Source organism: Danio rerio, chromosome 1 (genome assembly GCF_049306965.1).
Source record: "Danio rerio strain Tuebingen ecotype United States chromosome 1, GRCz12tu, whole genome shotgun sequence".
Classification (NCBI taxonomy): domain Eukaryota; kingdom Metazoa; phylum Chordata; class Actinopteri; order Cypriniformes; family Danionidae; genus Danio; species Danio rerio.
In genome coordinates, this window is record NC_133176.1 from 38,162,145 (window position 1) to 38,181,157 (window position 19,013).

Genomic DNA, 19,013 nt, shown 5'->3' on the forward strand with positions numbered 1-19,013 from the left:
CTTTCATCAGGAGTGTCTGAAATCCCTGCCTACTCCACTACACAATTAAATCTGTGACAACGGAGAGCATGAAGTGTCTAATGTTCCACACTTTGGGTTTTCCCTTTGGTTTACTGTATTTATTCCAGGCATTAAATTTTTTTGAATATTCTCAATGTGAACAATCTATCACCAATACTTGTAATTAAAAACACAGAATAGGAAATATGTATTCAAATTGGTACTTTTTTTTACTTCAGCTCTGAAATGGCATTCCTTATATGAAGAAGTCAGTTTAAAGGCTTAAAAATATCATTAAAGTATCAAATAAAACCACATCCTCTAATCAATATTTAGCAGAATTTACACATGCTGTAGCATTCAGAAACCCGTGTTATTAGAGACACCAGAGGCCAATAAGTGAACTGCATCCAGCAAAGTTACTAGTGTTTGTGTGCAACTTAATGTCTCTGTATATTTTCTCAGCAATGTGGATTTCATTCAGACCATTTTAGTTCAATTAAAGCCAACCAACACCACCCTAAAAGACGTAGGTTATTAATCAAACATTCTGCTTCGTTCTATGACATTCAGCCTTTAATCGTTTGAATCATGAAAACAAGCTCCAATATAAGTCTATTAACATATATTGGAGCTGGATTTCACTCTTTCATTTGACTTATTGTTTGTTGGCTGAAAGTAAAATGATCCAACAAAACCCAATTTTTTAGCTCTTTCCAAATGTCTCTGAATGCAGGCTTGGATTTGCAAGCTGAGACTGCAAATCTCTGACTTGCAATGTCAGACACAATGCACTTAATGGAGCTAGTGATGTCACTGTGAGGGGTAGGGTCAGGGGTGGGGTATTAAAAAGCTTTGTATGCAGCTCACCTTGCAACTGCATCAAGTCTGCATCCAGACTTGGATCCGTCCCTTTTTTCCATGTTCAAAATGGTGGAGATGTTTTTATATGACGTTCATACAGTATCACATTTTTTTTTTTTTTTTTTTTTTGGGAAACAAAATAGTCCTAGGTTTCGTGGAGGTTAAAGGAAGGTCTCTTTTTTACTTTTCATTTTCAGCCATGTACTTACTTGGTAAAAAAAAAATATATATATATATATATATATATATATATACTACATAATTTGTAAATATGGGCCTTTCAAATGCAAAGTGTAGTCAGGGTCTGATTCTGAGCCAGAATTGCAACTCAAAAACTGAATCACTAACTGGATTCATGAATCACTACATGACACAAATATTAGTTAGAATTACAATCAGTTACAATTAATTAGAGTTGCAATCAGAATTATTAACCCCCCTGATTTATTAGCCAATCATTTAAATTCAATTTCATTTAAAGGCTTAACTAGTTTCAGTAGGTTAACTAGGTAGGTTAGGTTAATTAGGGAAGTTATTGTATAACGATGTTTTGTTTTGTAGACTATCGGAAAAAAAGAAAAATAGCTTAAAGGGGCTAATAATTTTGACCTTAAAATGTTTGTTTTTTTTTTTGTCTAAAAATTAAAAACTGCTTTTATTCTAGCCAAAATAAAGCAAATAAGACTTTCTCCACAAGAAAAAAATATTAACAGACATACTGTGAAAATTGTTTAGTTAAACATCATTTGCGAAACATTTAAAAAGGAAAAAAATTAAAGAGGGTTAATAATTCTGATTGCAACTGTAAATAAGTTTATATGCGTGTTATTGTAGGACCATTAAATAACTGGTTTATTAAATTAATTAATTTAATTAATTACTTAAAGGTTTTGGAATTGTTTTGGAATAAATACAAATGAATGCAATTTAGATGAGGTTTATCTGAAAAAAATAATGTGACATATTTTCCTTGAAGCAAGCTGAAAGTTTTTTTTTTTTATCTTTTCAGAGGCAGAAATGTATGAACTGTACATATTGTAAAAAAATAAATAAATAAATAAAATTTACTAAGAAACTAACTATGCTCCCACAATTTACCACATGTATATCCCCTCTTAAAAGTTTCAACATATTTTGCATGGATTGTATTTTTTAACTTAATTTTTTTTTAAATGAAGTGATTTTACTTGGCAACTAATTCTTAAACAACTTTCCCAATATGATTCTCATCCCTGTAACACCCGCTCCTGAGAATGTTATGAGTGTATGGCACCACATCTGCTCTCAACGCTCTCACGTCTGCTGGTTTACAATGCTGAGAAACAAAACTTATTTACAAACTAGATTTTCATTTAGATGATAAATGCTTGCCAATTCAAATATTAAAAATAAAAAGACATTTTAAAAGTCAAATATCCACTTCAAGCAAACGGGATCAATCAATTGGATCAATACTATGCAGCTCAATGCTAGCGTTCTTGCTGGACATTTGAGCCGGTAGTGTGTAACATTAAGATGACACAAATAAGCGTGCAATGCGGCTGCGATGATTAAGGTATGCACAAGCTCCTCTATTTTTACCAACAGCGTGTCTCACGTCTTACAAATCAAAACGGAAGGATACAGATCTCATTACCATCAAATGATGCGTTCAGATATTTAGACTGTACATTCAGAAACTGCATATTAATTTGGCCAGAAAAGTTTAATAATAATTAAAAAAAAAAATAATAATAAAAAATAACAGCATGTTCACACGCTTATCTGAACTAGATAAAATGATTTATTACCATTAAAAGGAAATTCATAGTTTGAGGTTCACATTCTTCATGGCCACACATCAAACCTGTGTAACTCGTTATGTAATGGATCTTCAACAGACTTTCATTTGTGATTGCATGACATGGAGCATCCTAAACAAGTTCAACAAGTCTCTACTTGGTTTTCCGCTTGACTTTTCTATACCATTCTGGAACTTCTTTTTTAGTCTGTTAAAAGAAGAAGAAGAAAAAAAGGGTTAAATACAACTGACCTGTTTTTTGGCCCATGATGCTTATTGTGAATAATGGTAATAAGTTCTAACTACAAAAATTTTTAAACGTACTACCTAAAAACAGTTAGTAAAGTGACAAAAAACACTTTTTTTTTCTAACAGTTCATCCATCAAATATTAAAAGTCAACTTAATAGAAATAATAAATGACTTCCATCAGACCATGAATGACCTCAAAAATTTTCCACAGCAATTTTATGAAAATATATTAAATATCACTGTGCTGCAGGGAATACAAACCTAATGCCATGTTAAAATACCAAGTGTAACATTATTATTATTATTATTATGATTATTATTATTATGACAGATACTATGAAAAAACAATGTCAAAGATACTTCTTACTCAGTTTTCACTATGTATGTGGAATATTTGTAGCGCAATCTTATTTTTATTACACTGTAAAACCCAGTAAGTTATGGTAAACCAATTAAGTTCAAAAACCCATTCTAATAATTCATTTGAGTACACAAAGCAACTTGAGCACAATAAATCCAACAAATGAAGAGAACTCAAACGAACTGAGTACTGTAAAATCCAATAAGTTAAGGCAACTTTCAGCGTTGGGGGAAACAGACCGCTCCAAACCATTTATGTTAAAAAAACGAATCTATATTAGTACTGTGGACTTACGTCATTTAAGTTGAAGTAATGAGGTATTTAATTAACTGACTACCTTCAACACTGAGTTCAAAACTCTTTTCAAACGAGTAGAAATCTCTCCATAAATAAACCACTACCTACTTTTACTTAATAAACTCTTAATTTTCTGCTTTTAATAGTTATTAAAGATATTATGAAGGCTTAATTATTAAGTATGATTAGTAATATGTACTTTCTAATGTTCTAATAAACAGCCAATATCTTAAAATAATACACTGTAAAAATCTTGCTGCCTTACATGTTTGAATCAACTTTACTTTTCTAGTCTTTTCAACGTACATCAATTAAACTAGACTAAAAATATTAAGTTCAAATTTGTATAAATTAAATTAAACTATTCAAAACCTGATTTGCGTATTAAAATAAGTTAAAGCAACATAAAATTATTTGCTGTCTTGACACTTTGTCATTACATTTTTTTTACAGTTTAGTCAAGCAATAAGCGACTAGTTAATAGTGAGAATTGGTCCTTGAATTAAAGTGATATCCAGATTTTTTTAAAATATGGTATACTGTCCTCTTCATTGTTAAATGTTCAAGTAAAACTTACAAAAACCGTGGGTTTGGGGCCATAATTGTATTGCTCTTCATCTGTGCTTTTGAATGTTTTGGGTCTGTGAACTGCGGTCCCATCAGCCTCGAGTTCAGGAAGAGTAGCAGATGGAGGACCACGCATGCTAATCAGGACCTGCTTCATCACAGAAAGCTCCTAAAAAAGGATCAGAACAAACCATTGTCAGCCTGACAGTTAAAGAGCTCAATCCCAGAATAATGTGAGTTTGCCTTTCTTTTTCAGTATAGCTTCTGTGGTGATGTGATTACAGTGTTGTTGTGCCAGCAGTGACGTGCCCTTAGGTAGAGCAATTAAGATTGAAACTGCAAAAACAAACATCCCTCGTGTCCTCATGCAAGACGCCAACATTCCACAACATCCATACATCCTCATGTTATTCAAAACAAAACATCCTTACATCCTCATGTTATTCAAAACACTTTATTATTATTATTATTATTAATGATAATAAAATTATTATTATTATTGTTATTATTATTAGACCCAAAAAAAGGAATCAATTTCAGATGTTTTTAATATACATATATCTATATCAGGGGTGGGCAAACTCGGTCCTGGAGGGCCGGTGTCCTGCACAGTTTAGCTCCAACTCTAATCAAACACACCTGCTTATGGATTTCTAGTGATCTTGAAGACACTGATTAGCATGTTCAGGTGTGTTTGATTAGAGTTGGAGCTAAACTATGCAGGACACCGACCCTCCAGGACCGAGTTTGCTCACCCCTGATCTATATACTTGTATTGTTGAATTGAGTTTTAATGTATCATTTAAAGCAATGGAAAGATAAACCTTTTCTTGGCATCTCTTAAAACAATATCATTTAAACATACTCACTCACTGAAAAATAAACAAAACTGTAATAACTTCACAGCCTTTTTTTTTTTAAATCACAAATTTTTCATTTTTTAAATTTATTTATTTGTCATATTTTATTGGTTTACTTTTATGCTTATTATTATTTTTGAGGATATATTTATATAGTACTATTTATATAATACTTTTATATTGGTTTTTTATTCCTGTAGCTTGATAGTCATGATTAGTGCCACTGGAATAACTCTTTTTGAAATAACTTTAGTGTGAATAAATAATAGATTTTAGCCTTTGGATGAAAAAAATATATATAATTAAAAAAAACCTATTACTTAGTTTGTGTATTATTGGTCATTTTATTTTCAGTCATTTCATTTTCATTTTATTTAAAGTGCATATTGTTTGCTACTTCGGTCCAGATTTTTTAAAAATATACAAACAAACACATAAATAAACAATTAAATAAATGCAAAAATATGTGGAATGATTTTGAGAGTATTTGAGCTGAAAAATGTAAACAACAAAAATAAAATTATGGTTTACAATTATCACAAACCTAAATCCAATTACAACCACTTTTATGGTAAGCAAAGCAGGTCTCTCATAAAACAGTTACTGTATTGTACCCAAACTGTACTGTGCACAAATCATCTAAGCATCTGCATATGGTTCAGTTAATAACTGAAATAAACATTTATTAAACTGAATAAATATATACATACACATTTTAAAAAACTAAATAAATTAAGTGAACGACAGTGTCAATGATCTATGGAAATCTGCTGTGTTTTCTATGGATTTCTGCAGATACAAATTCCATATGGGCCTGCTAATTATTCACCAAGTTAATAAATTAATCTTCTTTCCATCTTGAAAGTGCTTGCGGATTCATGTAGACCCTTCATTCAAAAGTGCAATGGTGAAGGCATATCTTCATAACATCTCCATTACAAGGCCTGCCCTCAGTGCCCTGACAGCACCTCTACAAAGCATACAGCCCTGCTATAGTGTAAATACTTCTGAATCAATTGAAGGAAACGCCCTTAAACAACACAGTGTTCTTTCATTACTTTGAAGTCATCAGCGGAACCCAATTCTGAGAATGGATACAGAGCTGCTAAAAAAAAATGCTGCTGCACTGTATTTACAGTGGCAGAGGTTTATTGAAAACAGTAAAACTGCAATATGACTTACGAAACACAAGCTTTTTTCTTCATATTTATATAAAAACAAAATTCTCTAAAATTAATAAAAACGTAACTTAAATATCAGGGGCCCTATCATACACCCGGTTGCTATTTTCAGACCAGCGCAACCCCAATTTTTTACATTTTGCACCACGTTGTTTGAATAGAAAATCCATTAAATCCCCCCAAAAATTAAACGTTTAAAATATTACAAAAATGATCATTTTCTACATAAATATAAAAACTACTGCATGCATGACTCATCTCGGGGGGCTTTTTTCAGTTCATTTATGAAAATTAAAAGTTAATATTATAAGCAATATTATTTATTATATGCAAATTTATATTTGTTTTAATAAAAACAAGTTTAGATTTGTCCACCTGTCGGATTTTGATGACGTATGCATCACCATGGGTATACGAACAAGACGTTTGTTTGGATAACTTTTTTTGAACACACTTCGTTATTATTATTCATTTATTTGTTTGCTGAACATTGAACTGAACATGAACTGAATTTAGAAATAGTTTTGAAACAAATCTTTGAGCTGAAACTAAATAAATATGTAGGCTAATGGATGTCTTCAGAGGAGAGCGTACAGCCCCGTTTCCTTATCCACGAAAGTAAAGGAGTAAAGTAAAGAGTAAAAGTAAAGTAGAGGTTGAATGGAAGAGGCTCATTCTTTATCTTCGTGCTGCAGATGGTCTAACTGTTTTCTCACTAGTAAAGCATTCGGTTTTCCACTCACAAAGTCCACAATGTAAATAACAAATGCGCCATGGCGTGACGCAATTAACTCTTTAAAGGAATGGGAGATGAGACTGATTGGTTTAATGCACGCCATGCTCAAAACACACCCATAACCCATGAAGAGAATAAGCACAACCCTGTCATACCATGTGCCGGGGCGCAGACCGTATTTTTCAGTCCTTAAAAGGCACCTAGGTTACCCCTTTTTTCAGATTTAATATAAGTCTTTTGCGTCTCTAGAATGTGTATATAAAGTTTCAGATCAAAATACCCATCAGATTTTTCATTATACCTTTTACAAGATGCTGTTTTATACTGATTTCCAGCAGGGGGTGGTTTTGTCGTACTGTGCCTTTAAGCCGAGTCTTTCCCGCCTACTATTTCTACATGCCTCCTCCCTCAGCTGCATCAGACAACAGACAGACTTAAAGGAATAAGGTCTCACGTAGCGTTTGTGAGATACTACAGTAAGAACTAACCTTTACTAATCAGTATTGTGAAGTTGCATTGATGAGTCACACACAATATCGTTACAAAGTTAACGTGCGCACGTGCGCACACACACACACACACACACACGCACGCACGCACGCAGGCAGGCAGGCAGGCAGGCAGGCAGGCAGGCAGGCAGACAGACAGACAGACAGAGCGGGCTTAGCTTAGTTAAGGCTAACCTCAAGTACTGTGTGGATATCTGTTATGCTAATGTACAAAATAAACCTGATTTAACTTCCACAAACCGGGATTGAAGCATCTTCTTTTATAATTGTTCTGACACGCGGCTGTGCTGATGAAGTAAAGCTGAAGTAAAACACTGTAATTAATTACACACATACTCTGTTTTAAAACACTTTAAACATGTGAAACTTACTCTTAATCACATTTGATGATGATTGCTGATCCTAGCGAACAGAACAGAGCTTTTATTCCCGGTTGCTTTGCGTATGTCTGTCTGGTCTTGTGGACATATACACATGACTACCGGAACATGTTAATGCACGCAGCTGTCAATCAATTCGGTGGGCGGGGGGATCGCACACCTACGTAATGGTGCGATCGATTTGAAAACAGCTCCAATTGGCCAACCCTTTTTTTGTAGTTAAATTGAAAAAAAAGGACTGGGTGTGTTCATATCACCCCAGTATGACGGTCTATACACTATACCAACACACAGATCTGTCCAAACAGCTTGAAAAGTAGATTTTTTACCATAGGTGCCCTTTAAAACAGCAAAAGTGGATTCGGACATGCCCTTAATGCTTTTGCGCCATGCAGTTTAGACTTTGCATCTAGATCGTTAAAATAGTTTTTTTTTTTTAAATATGTTTTTCTTTTATATTTACACGTTGTTATTTTTTTTTAAATCAAGAAAAAAAAGTTTTGAGTTTGGTAAAAAGTATTAAACAATCAAAAAATAAATAAGCTAAATTATTAGCCCAATTGTGAAAGTTTTATTCGTTTTAAAATATTTTCCAAGTGGTGTTTAACAGAGCAAAAACATTTTCAGAGTGTTCCCTATAATATTTGTTCTTTGGGGAAAAGTTTTAAATTTTTTTAAACCATTTTTAAAGACAACATAATATTTTTTATTAATGACTACAGAACAAACCACTGTTGTCCAATGACTTGCTTAATTAACGTAACTTGCCTAGTTAACACAATTAACCTAGTTAAGCTTTTAAATTACACTTTGAACTGAATGATAGTATCTTGCAAAATAACAAAAAAAATAATAATTATGTTCTGTCATCATAGATGTAGATGGTGAAAGAATTTAGTTATTAGAATTCTTAAACAAAGCACAACTTGTTAAAAATCATTCGCTGTTAAACAGCACTAAAAATACATTTTAGAAAGCTAAGTAAAGCTTATATACACTACCGGTCATAAGTTTGGGGTCAGCAGGATTTTTAAAAATGTTTTAAAATAAGCTTCTCCTGCTCACCAAAGCTGCATTTATTTGATCAAAAACACAGTACAAATGGCAAAAATGTGGAATGCTATTGCAATATAAAATAACCTTTCAAAAGTAGTTCATAATTAATTTAATCATGTATTCCAGTAATTTTAATTATGAATTTTCAGCTTCATTACTTCAGTCTTCAGAGTCACATGATCCTTCATAAATCACTCTATTAATTATAATTATTGTTGTTGTTGTTATTAATAATGGTAATTGTAATAACAGCAATAATGACTGGAGTAATAATTTATTTGAAACTACATACAATACGCAGTTTTTTTTTTGTTTTTTTTTACAATTTTATTAATGTATTTACTTTTTTTCACCTTTAATAAATGCTGCCTTGATGAACATACAAAAAAAAAAAAAAAAACTCTGATCCCAAACTTTTGACCTGATAGCATATGTGTGTGTGTATATATAGTTATGTACAGTAGGGTAATAATAAAGACAAATAGTTGCTGACAACCGTGTATTAATAAAAGAGTTAATGTATGTTTATGATTCTTCTTTATGATTGTTCAACCACAGTCTTGTCTCAGCTACAACTTATCAGCAATTTGTGGCTGCGTAAAAAAAAAAAAAAAAGAAAATCACTTCATGTTTTTACCTGACTTACCTGTGAATAAATTAAAAACGTTTAAAGAAAAAGACATTGGCTGTCAGATCGCACTGTAAGTTGCTGTGCATACTCGTGTTTCAACATGCTGATAAAAATCACAGACGCCAAAAGCTTTTCTTAAAGCAAAGCGCTGGTGACAGATATAGAAGATACACCTTTAAACCTATAGTATAATCCATAAAAATGTGCATACTTGCCCTTAGTGCACAACGCTAAAGTCTTAAAATAAAACTAGGGAAAAGGGGACAGACATTCCATATTATGCAACAAGAATGTGGTTACAAAAAATAAAAAAAGCCTGCAGTGTCGACTGCAAACTGCAAATAAATACATAAATAAATGCTAAATTATTAATTATTAACCTAATTAAGCCTTTAAATTTCATTTTAAGCTGTATACTGGTATCTAGTATCTTCCTAAAAAACTAGTAACTTACTAGAATACTGGTATCCAGGGTTTCTGCAGGTTTCACCAAGTTAAATTTAAGACTTTACAACATTTATAAGACCATTATGAATGAAATTTAAGGATTTGTTTTCAAATATCCCAGTTAGAAAAAATGTTTAATTGCCCTATTACAAATTAATCCATTTAATAACAATAATAATTTGTTTGAATATATTTTTTATTAATCTTAAAATATATCCATTCACAAATCCGATAACCCTTACCAATAGTTGAACAAAACATACCTGTCAATTCAGTCTAAAATAATAATAATTGAATAATATTATTAGGAAACTGACTTGACATAAGGTCAGTTTCCTCCTCAGCAGTAAATAAATAAAGAACCTAAGCAAATGTTGCTGTAAGGAAAGTAATTAAATGCTATTTTTAAATAAAAAGCTAAAACTTTTACTGATAAGGATTCTTTATGATTGTATGGGTGTTAATGGCCAAATTAAGTAGCTGTACATGAGCAAAGGAAAATTAGGAGACCTGTTAAACAAATATTTAAGACCTACAAACACAACATTTCAGTAGATTTAAGACTTTTTAAGGCCTAAACTTAAGCTTTCGAGATTTTAGACATTTAAGACTCTGTGGATACTCAGAGTATCTTATATTAAATATGTTATTAAACAAATTAATCTCTAAAATAACAAAAATAAAGAAATAAAATAAATAAAAATATCAGTTATATTTGCAGACGTTACTATTCACACGTACGACGGCAATGTAAAATATTCCCCGCTAGCACATGATCACCAGCTTCAGCAGCGAATGTAGATCAGCCTGATGCGTCGGAGTCATTCAATATTTCTATTTATCACTGCGCGACCATGTGCGCTGGCATGCCAAAAAGCGCCAGTGAGAGGCAGCTGTCTGTGAGGATTGCATGCTTTCTGCCAACATGCCACTGGAAGTTGTGAAGTCGGCACAGTGTGTGCCAGCAGTATTTGGTTGAAAATAGCTCCAGATTGCACCGGTGCTTAATCGGTTACGCTCTGCCCTTAATATCCCGAGAGTTCAGAATGTCAGAAGAGGTGTAGTGTGTGCCCTCATCTGCCTTTCAATAGAAATGATACAGATTCACTATGTTCAATATGAACAAAGTTCTACATGCGCTGATGAGCCAGGCATTTTGAAAAGTCACAGGTGAAGAAAATGTAACTTATTAGTGTTTTGTTCTGTGTAGGGTAGGTGAACAAACAATCAGTTTATGTCATCAGAATGTTGGATGCAAGAGAGATGGGCAGGAATAAAGATGTTAGGGCAGGGTTTGGGCAATTGTTATGACAAAGTGACTGGGCCCTGTTCAGCATGTATTAAGATGCGTTTTCTTCAATCTGATCACAAGTGGACAAAAGAGACAAGTTACCTTGCATTTAAATATGTTTGTTTTGTCCACTTTTAACGACATCTTTGAAAAGAGATGAGTATTGGGTTTCTAAAATCTTTAAAGGGGTGGTCCACTACGATATCAAATTAAAAACTTTAGTTTAATGTAGCTGTGTAAACATAAACAAATCTCTGAATGTAATGTACAGAGTTAACTTAGCAAAGCCTACAGCGAACGGAGTTTGGGGACTACAAAATACACCCAGGTACGTAAGATCACAAATGCTTCAGGTTATGCGCATTCATCACGTGCAGCAAATGGGTGTGGCCAGAGGTGCTGTAATGCTATAGCAGAAAGAGCTAAAATGCCATCCAAACGCTGCTATTTCCACAGAGCTTGTTCTGTGTCTGTTTTTTTGGGCTTCTAAAGGACATGACACAAAGAGAGAAGTGCTTAACATTTAATTTTAATTATGTTCCAAAGAATTATAAAGAATATATAGCTAGCATTTGACAAAGGACAGCTTCCAGAATCTTTTCCAGTTCAGTGCTGGATTCAGCTAAAAACTCCTCAAAAGACCAGCTCCAACCATAATAGAAGAAGCTGTGGATTGTGAGTCACCACCTGTAAGTATTTTTATTTATTCAAATTGATCTGTTACATGCATAGTGTTTAGCGTTAATGGTATGTTGTAGCAAGAATAATGCTTTTGGGCATTTTAATTATTCATATTTACCTGTCATATTTATCTGCATATGCTTTCCCTGCGTTCTACATCTCAAAAAACAAACTCGCAAAAGATATGTGAACTTTTCATATTACTTACACATTCTTATAACCCAAATATCTATGAAAGGCACTTGTTAATTTTTATTTTAGGTTTAGCTGTGTGCTCTTCATTTTCTGTCTGATTCAGGTTCAAACTGATACAGCTGACAACTACTCTGACTGACAGTATTTACATAACGGCAAAGCTATTCCAGGCGACGTGAAATGGATTTGCGAATCACAACACATTATGTTAGCTGACCAATCAGAGCCTCTTAAGGGCGGGCCTTTTGGAGGAACTAGGGAACATGACAGTCGTTTTCATGTTAGCTGAGTAGCAGTATATAATCATGATATATGAAAAAATAATGTGATTTTGTACAAGTGAAGCATGAGCACACATTGCTTTGCGTCATATAAACACAACCAAGCCTTAAAAATACACTCTGGACCACCCCTTTAATACTGTGAAAGCTAGCACAGTTTATCTATTAAAAGTACCAGATTAACTAAACGCGCTTTATGAACAGGCTACTTTGTGCATTGAATAATGAAATTATATATTTTAGACCAGCTACACTAAGGCCTAAAAGCTACTGTTTTAACCAGAATATATTGCTTTTCTAAAATTTGTTCAACAAATATTTAAAACATCGAAAATAAATAAATTAGGTGTCTTTAAATAAAATTATTATGCAAAGCGTCACACAAACTGTATTAAGCAAAAACATCAATCATCCAACACATCCAACATAACCAAAGTTACCATAACCAAGGCCTAAACTGCATGCTTGAATGTTGCTTTGAATAGATTAGAATGAATAAAAACACCTTTAAAGACTATAAACATGAATGAAACGTTCATAAAGGTGTAATTATGGAAAACACCACTCACGGGCGCTGCATGAAAGCTGCTGTTTGAAGAAAATAAAGTATCCATAACCTATATTTCAAAAATCTCATTTGCATTCATTTCATTCACATTTGTATTTAGTGTTGCTCACTCAAGAAAAAAAAAAAACATCTTAATGCTAGGTGTGATCAGGACCTTGGTCAGAATATCTCTGAAATGGCAAGGCTTGTGGGCTGCTGCTCTTCAGCAATGTTAACAATTTACCAATCTTGGTCCAAGGACAAACCACAAAGTGGCAACAAGATGTTTGGGGGCCAGGCCTTATTGACACACAGGGGCAACAAAGGCCATCCTATTAGCTCTGAGCCAACAGAAGATTTACTATGGCTTACTAAGTCACAATTTTAAAGATCGTTTTGGGAGGAATGTCACAACATCTAGCATATCACACTGTGCTGTGTGATCACAGACCAATCAGAGTGTCTGTAGCTATTTTTCTATCCAAACATGCAAATTAGACTTGACAAGTAAAACTGGAATATTGCACAAAACATTTGCGAATAAAGCACTTTTGAGTCCAAGAGAAAAGAATTGTCACTTCCAGATAAACTGACACTAAATATCAAAAAGAAAAATGAAAATTGCTGAGGTAGGAGAAGTCACTGGGGGGCTTTTTTCTTACATAATACATTACTTGTGCCTCAAATGATGAAATACATGAATGCAAAATGTTTTTTTAGGCGAGAGACCACTAATTGGGGAAAAGCTGGTTACTGAAGTATACTGAAACACTTTAACAACTGACTTTGTCTAGAGAATTTTAGAATGACCAAAACAACATTTCTAATATTTTACAATGTGGTCGATCTGCTGGTTTGTCCGTTAATGCCATCCCAGCACCCATTTATGTTATCACCTGATCAGTTTTTGATGCACGTGCAGGAATTTATTTTCTAAATGTGTTTCCATCATGGTTTATGCACATTTTTATCGGATACAAAGTTTGTCCTATTCAGTTGTGCTTGGAGATTTCTTTAACGCGCATTTTCAACATTTATGCTAATCAATAAAACTTTCAATAAAGATTTTCCAAAATGTCATATTCCAAAATGATAATAGCTAATGTGTAGGCAAGTTCAGTCCTGGAAATCAACAGTCCTCCACTCCAACATTAATCAAACACACCTGAACAAACTGAATTAAGTCAATTTTCATTCTTTTTCATCTTCCACTGGCTATGAGAGAAGAACAATTTTGTAAACAACTGGCAGTCACAATAACTTAATCGATGGTCAAGAAAAATAAAAAAAACAAGAACAAGTGATATAGGTGGTATGTGTTGTCATTACCATTTTACTTGGCAAATGTGAAGCACAGATGAGGAAGTGCATATTTCATACTTTAGAATATGTGCAGCACGCTTTGATGAACTCCTAAAAGAGCACCAGCTCATTCATTCAACATTCCAGTTTATTCATGTCAAAAGTAACTTGTCAATGTTGTTGTTTTGGATGATGCTCACCTGTCTGACCACAGCGGAATGATTAAATGAGCCAAAAAAACACACACAAATCAAAACCTCTCATGTCACAGAAGGTTGAGTTTCAGAACACACCCACTGATTTGCCTAATTGCCACCGATCAATGGTAGCTTAAAGCTGTTTAGGAGCCAAAATTAACACCACCGGAATGTTTGCTTTGGAAGCAATTTCAAACTGCTGAAATGAACCCAAACTGAACTTTTAGTTCATCCAAAATGACCTTGTATGAGGTTGTTCTATAATTTCAAGTTTAGAAGCCTTAAAAGGTGAAAACTTCAGAACTGTGGCACTCAAGGGTCACGCTTGTCCACCCATGGCTTACAGTATGGTAACCACCCTCCACCATTGAATGTGTTAACTAATGGATATGCAAGTGTCAAAACTAAACATTGAGGAAGAAGATAAGGACTATTTACTCCAATAAGTCTAATTGTTTTCTCTGTGGGTGTGTGCTGTTTACTTGCAGAATTGCTAGGACCAGCATGCACTGTGGAATTTTTAGGGAAACGGCAGTATGATGCTCTGGGTAATGTTCTGCTGGAAAACCCGTGTGCATCTATTCATGTTAATGTAACAGATGCTACCTTAACATTACTAGAGACCAGCAGAACTTGCAGAACTTGAAAGTTCTGCTGCTAACATCTTGGTGCAAGATACCACAAGACAACTTAAGTGGAGTCCATGCCTTGAGGGTCAGCATTGTTTTGGCAGCACATTGATGGCCAGTAGCATATTAGGCAGGTGGTCAGAATGTTTTGCTTCAACTGTGTGTTCTAAATGAGTAAATCAAATCAAAGGAAATTCGACACAAACAGTGATACAGCACACTGACGTCTTAAACACCGAGGAAAAAAGGCTCTTACAGCAAATTAGTTCAGTCCATCCAGTTTTGTGGTCTGTGTGCGACTCGAATGTTCCACTTCCAGGTTCTTTTAGTTAAACATTTGATGGGTGAAATTAAAACTTCACTTTAGTTTTGTCAAATTTACAGTGCTCAGCATATATAAGTACACCCCTTACAAATCTAAAATCATATTTTTAATAGGAAGCTATACAATATTATATTTGTGCATTTACATCAGATTAGTCAGTACTGAAGCCAAATCTAGAGCTTATCTAACAAAATAACTTACGATAACGGTCCGAAAACTAGTACACCCAAATGTATATGTTATAGAATTTTTATTTTTTTAATGGAAATATTAAGTTGAAATTTTGTAGGTTGTAAGTTTATTTATTTATTTATTTGTAATATTTTGCTTGAATTTAATTGTTTTATCTTTTAATTTGTAAACATTTTTGATGACTAAAATATTATTTTAATAAATATATCTGTTTAATAAAGCAGTTTGTTTAAATGCACAAAAATACATTGCCAGTATTCACTGAGAAATGGATAAACATTTTCAGTTTCAAAATGGGGTGTACTCAATTATGCTGACCACTGTGTATTGTATAAGGCTTAAAGCCATTAGTTAATGACCCTAAACTTCTAAATGGTCGTGTACTTTTAAAAACTCATCTCCTTGCTTTTTGTAGATTTACTTGAAGGAGATTATTCAGGACATTGGCATTTACAATGTCAAAGGCACCCACAAAAACACCTGGGAGCTCAAACCAAGTACAGGCATTACAAGAGTGAAGAGAAGAGTGGCTTATTCTCTTCAAAATTCCGTTTACATGTGTTTGGACTGTGAAATGTTATTTCTGGATTATTTTAAGGATGCTTCTGTTGTTTTTAGAGCTGCATCTGAAACTCATGTTGTGTTTTACAACGCTAAGATGTTTTATTGTTTGTTATACTGAGGAATTGAGATGAGAAATGAGTAATGAAATTGTTAATCATAACTCAGGAACAGAAGCATGAAATTTACAGCAGCAGTCAGTGTAATGAGAAAGTGATGACAATTTTAAGTAAAATATTCTGATTTGGTTTTCTGATTGAAACACAGTTATTTTGTATAGTATTTCACTTCAGTAAATATTCCTAAAATAAAGGTTTTGTAAAACAATGACAAAAAACAATTGTCATTTCCTCAGATTTTCAGCATTTGAGTCAAAACATTTTTGAACTTATTTTATATTTATGGAGAATCATGATGACATTTTGCTGTATGTCAATATTTTGTCTTTTTATTACAAAGGGATTTATGAACGTGTAAAATGTTTATGTTGAAAATGTTCCCCCAAATGACCTAAGAAAAAAAATCCAGGATTAAAGCAGTATGGAAATAAAAACAATGTGCTCAACTGAGTCTAATTTTTCTTTTATAAAATTATAAATTATGCACATAACTGCAACTGAAACCCATTTACTGAATTCACGCAAAAAAATTGTGATTTAGGCTGAATAGACTGGCTAACTGGACTTCCCACAGACAGGCCTCGTCGCAAATCATTTTAAATGTTTTCTTAAAACAAGAAAAGTAAAGTAAAGGTGTATCATCATAATGCTATTTTATAATAATTATCTAAATCAACATCAAGCACACCTCCAAACACAAGAGAGCTAAACATAGTTCATCATCGCAAATATCTCTGATGCTCTGGTGAAGTTGATGCTGTCTTAAACTATTTTCAATTGATATAAAACTTTTTCTTGCACATGCAGTTGAAACCGATCTCTTTTTTGCATTGAAATTGCTTTTTATTCAAATATTTATGCAAAATTCAAATGAATTAATTTAAATTTAGGATTGTAAATGCTAAATTTGCAACTTTAAATGTAAACATAGCTACACTTGCTATGGCAACAGATAATTGTACCCCAAAAAAAAAAAAAAAAAAAAACTTGACTTTGATTGCACTTTCATATAGGCAGTAAGCTGTTGTTTGAACGTGTCACTTTGAGACTCCCGAACATTGACAGCAGCCTAAATGCACAAAACATTACAGTCAGTCCCCATGGGTCAAGTAGATTTTGAAGTTACACATCAGTTCACCTCAATGAGGCAATCTATTAGCTGTCTGTCATCAAAAGAAGCAACAGGCCGCAAGGTTATTGCTAATCTGATGACTTGAGCATGGGAAACAGTTGACCTGAGAGACTGGATTTTCAAGTTTCTGTGCATCTCACAAACTTCTAGGAACGTTGTTATCGCAACTGACTTGCACTGAAAGCATCCTAAACATACAAAACCGAGGCATCTATCAATCAGCTACAAGAGCACTGAGATTTTGGCATAACAGGCTTTATGATGAAGGTATGACTTTTTTACCGAGAGAAAAATGGTAGGCAGACAGTGTAACCAGTATTTGGAATGGCAGGCTGGATGACTGGAGAACAATGAAAGAGGACACACCTAGACTAGACTGTGTTTGTGTACAGTATGGAGGAACTTCTCTCTTACACAGCCATGTGTCAACAACTTTGATGGACATTACATAATGATAGTGCTGAAAAATTCATGTTATTCCTTTTTCTTCAGTTAATGTTGAATGTGAACATGCATGGGAATGCTTTAAAATGCAAATAAATCACAATATAGTTTGTCATTAACTGTTTGAAATATTTTGATTTTATTTAATTTGTCAGTTCTTCAAAATGTATGTTGTCAGATTTCTTCGAGTCAATCTAAATCTGTTAAAAAGAAATACTATTAGATTTAATCAGTTAAAAACTAAGAATATATGGTATAATTTTGTATATCTAGCAGTAGAAAAAGCTAGATCCAATTAGTTAAAGTCTATGCCTACAAGCAAAATTGACGCAGCTCCTTTCTCCACACAATAGATGTAATCCAATGTGTTTTAAAGGGTTTCCAGAGTGTATTGTTACATCCTCGCTACAACATATCGTTAACGCTAGAAACTGTGCATGTAATAGATCAATTTTAAATAAATAATAATATTACAGGTTGTGAGTCACTATCCACAGCTTCTTCTATTATGTTCTCTAGAACATAATTTTAATTAAATTGTAAGTACTTCTGTCTTTGTGTCATGTCCTTTAGAAGTCCAACATATACAAACAGATTAAGCTCTGTGGAAATAGCAGCGTTTGGACGGCATTTCAGCTTTCTCTGCTACATTATTGAACTACAGTGCCTCTGGCCATGCCCCTTTGTAGCAATGGGTGAATGCATAACATGAAGCGTTTGTGATCTCACTAGCTGTATGTATTTTTTTTTTGTAGTCCTTAAACTTCGTTCGCTCTAGGCTTTGCTAAGCTAACTCTGTAAAAGCCAACATCTCCCTTTGCATTGAACTTTGAGTGTATTACATTCAGAGATGTTGTTTATGTTCACACAGCTACATTACGCATAAACTAAAGTTTAAAATATTATATTGTAGTGGACCACCCCATTAAATTAATAAGAAGTAATTGAAACACATTGGATTTATTGATATTATTACATAAGTTTTTTTTTTTTTTAGTTTTATTTATCTTTAACTAAATATCAATTACATAAAGTTTATTAGTTCAATTATGTTAAAAGCATTTAATCTAAATTGATGGAAGTTTTAAATGTAATAAGAATACAAAAACTTTGTTTGTTAGGCCAAAATATTTTTGGAGTGTATCCTATGGGCTATATGAACACAGCCTTTTTCAGCCAGGCAGCCCAATGGCTTCC

The 19,013-nt window shown here is 33.3% G+C and overlaps 1 protein-coding gene and 1 long non-coding RNA gene across 7 annotated transcripts in view; both read right to left on the reverse strand.

The window, feature by feature from the left end:
• Positions 1–19,013, reverse strand: part of LOC141386116 (uncharacterized) — a 207,664-nt gene that overhangs the window by 62,319 nt on the left and 126,332 nt on the right. The window lies entirely within an intron of this gene.
• The window catches only part of pibf1 (progesterone immunomodulatory binding factor 1), a 75,658-nt gene continuing 59,274 nt past the window's right edge, over positions 2,630–19,013 (reverse strand). For 5 of the 6 annotated variants that reach the window (XR_012399488.1, XR_012399476.1, XM_073940760.1 and 2 more), the window contains 2 exons: positions 4,131–4,289; positions 2,630–2,852 (listed from right to left, as the gene is read on the reverse strand). Coding sequence is in view for 4 of the 6 variants with exons in the window: in XM_073940760.1 (XP_073796861.1) it covers positions 2,799–2,852; positions 4,131–4,289 (213 nt within the window). In the remaining 2 variants the exon portion in view is untranslated. 6 annotated transcript variants of the gene reach the window in all.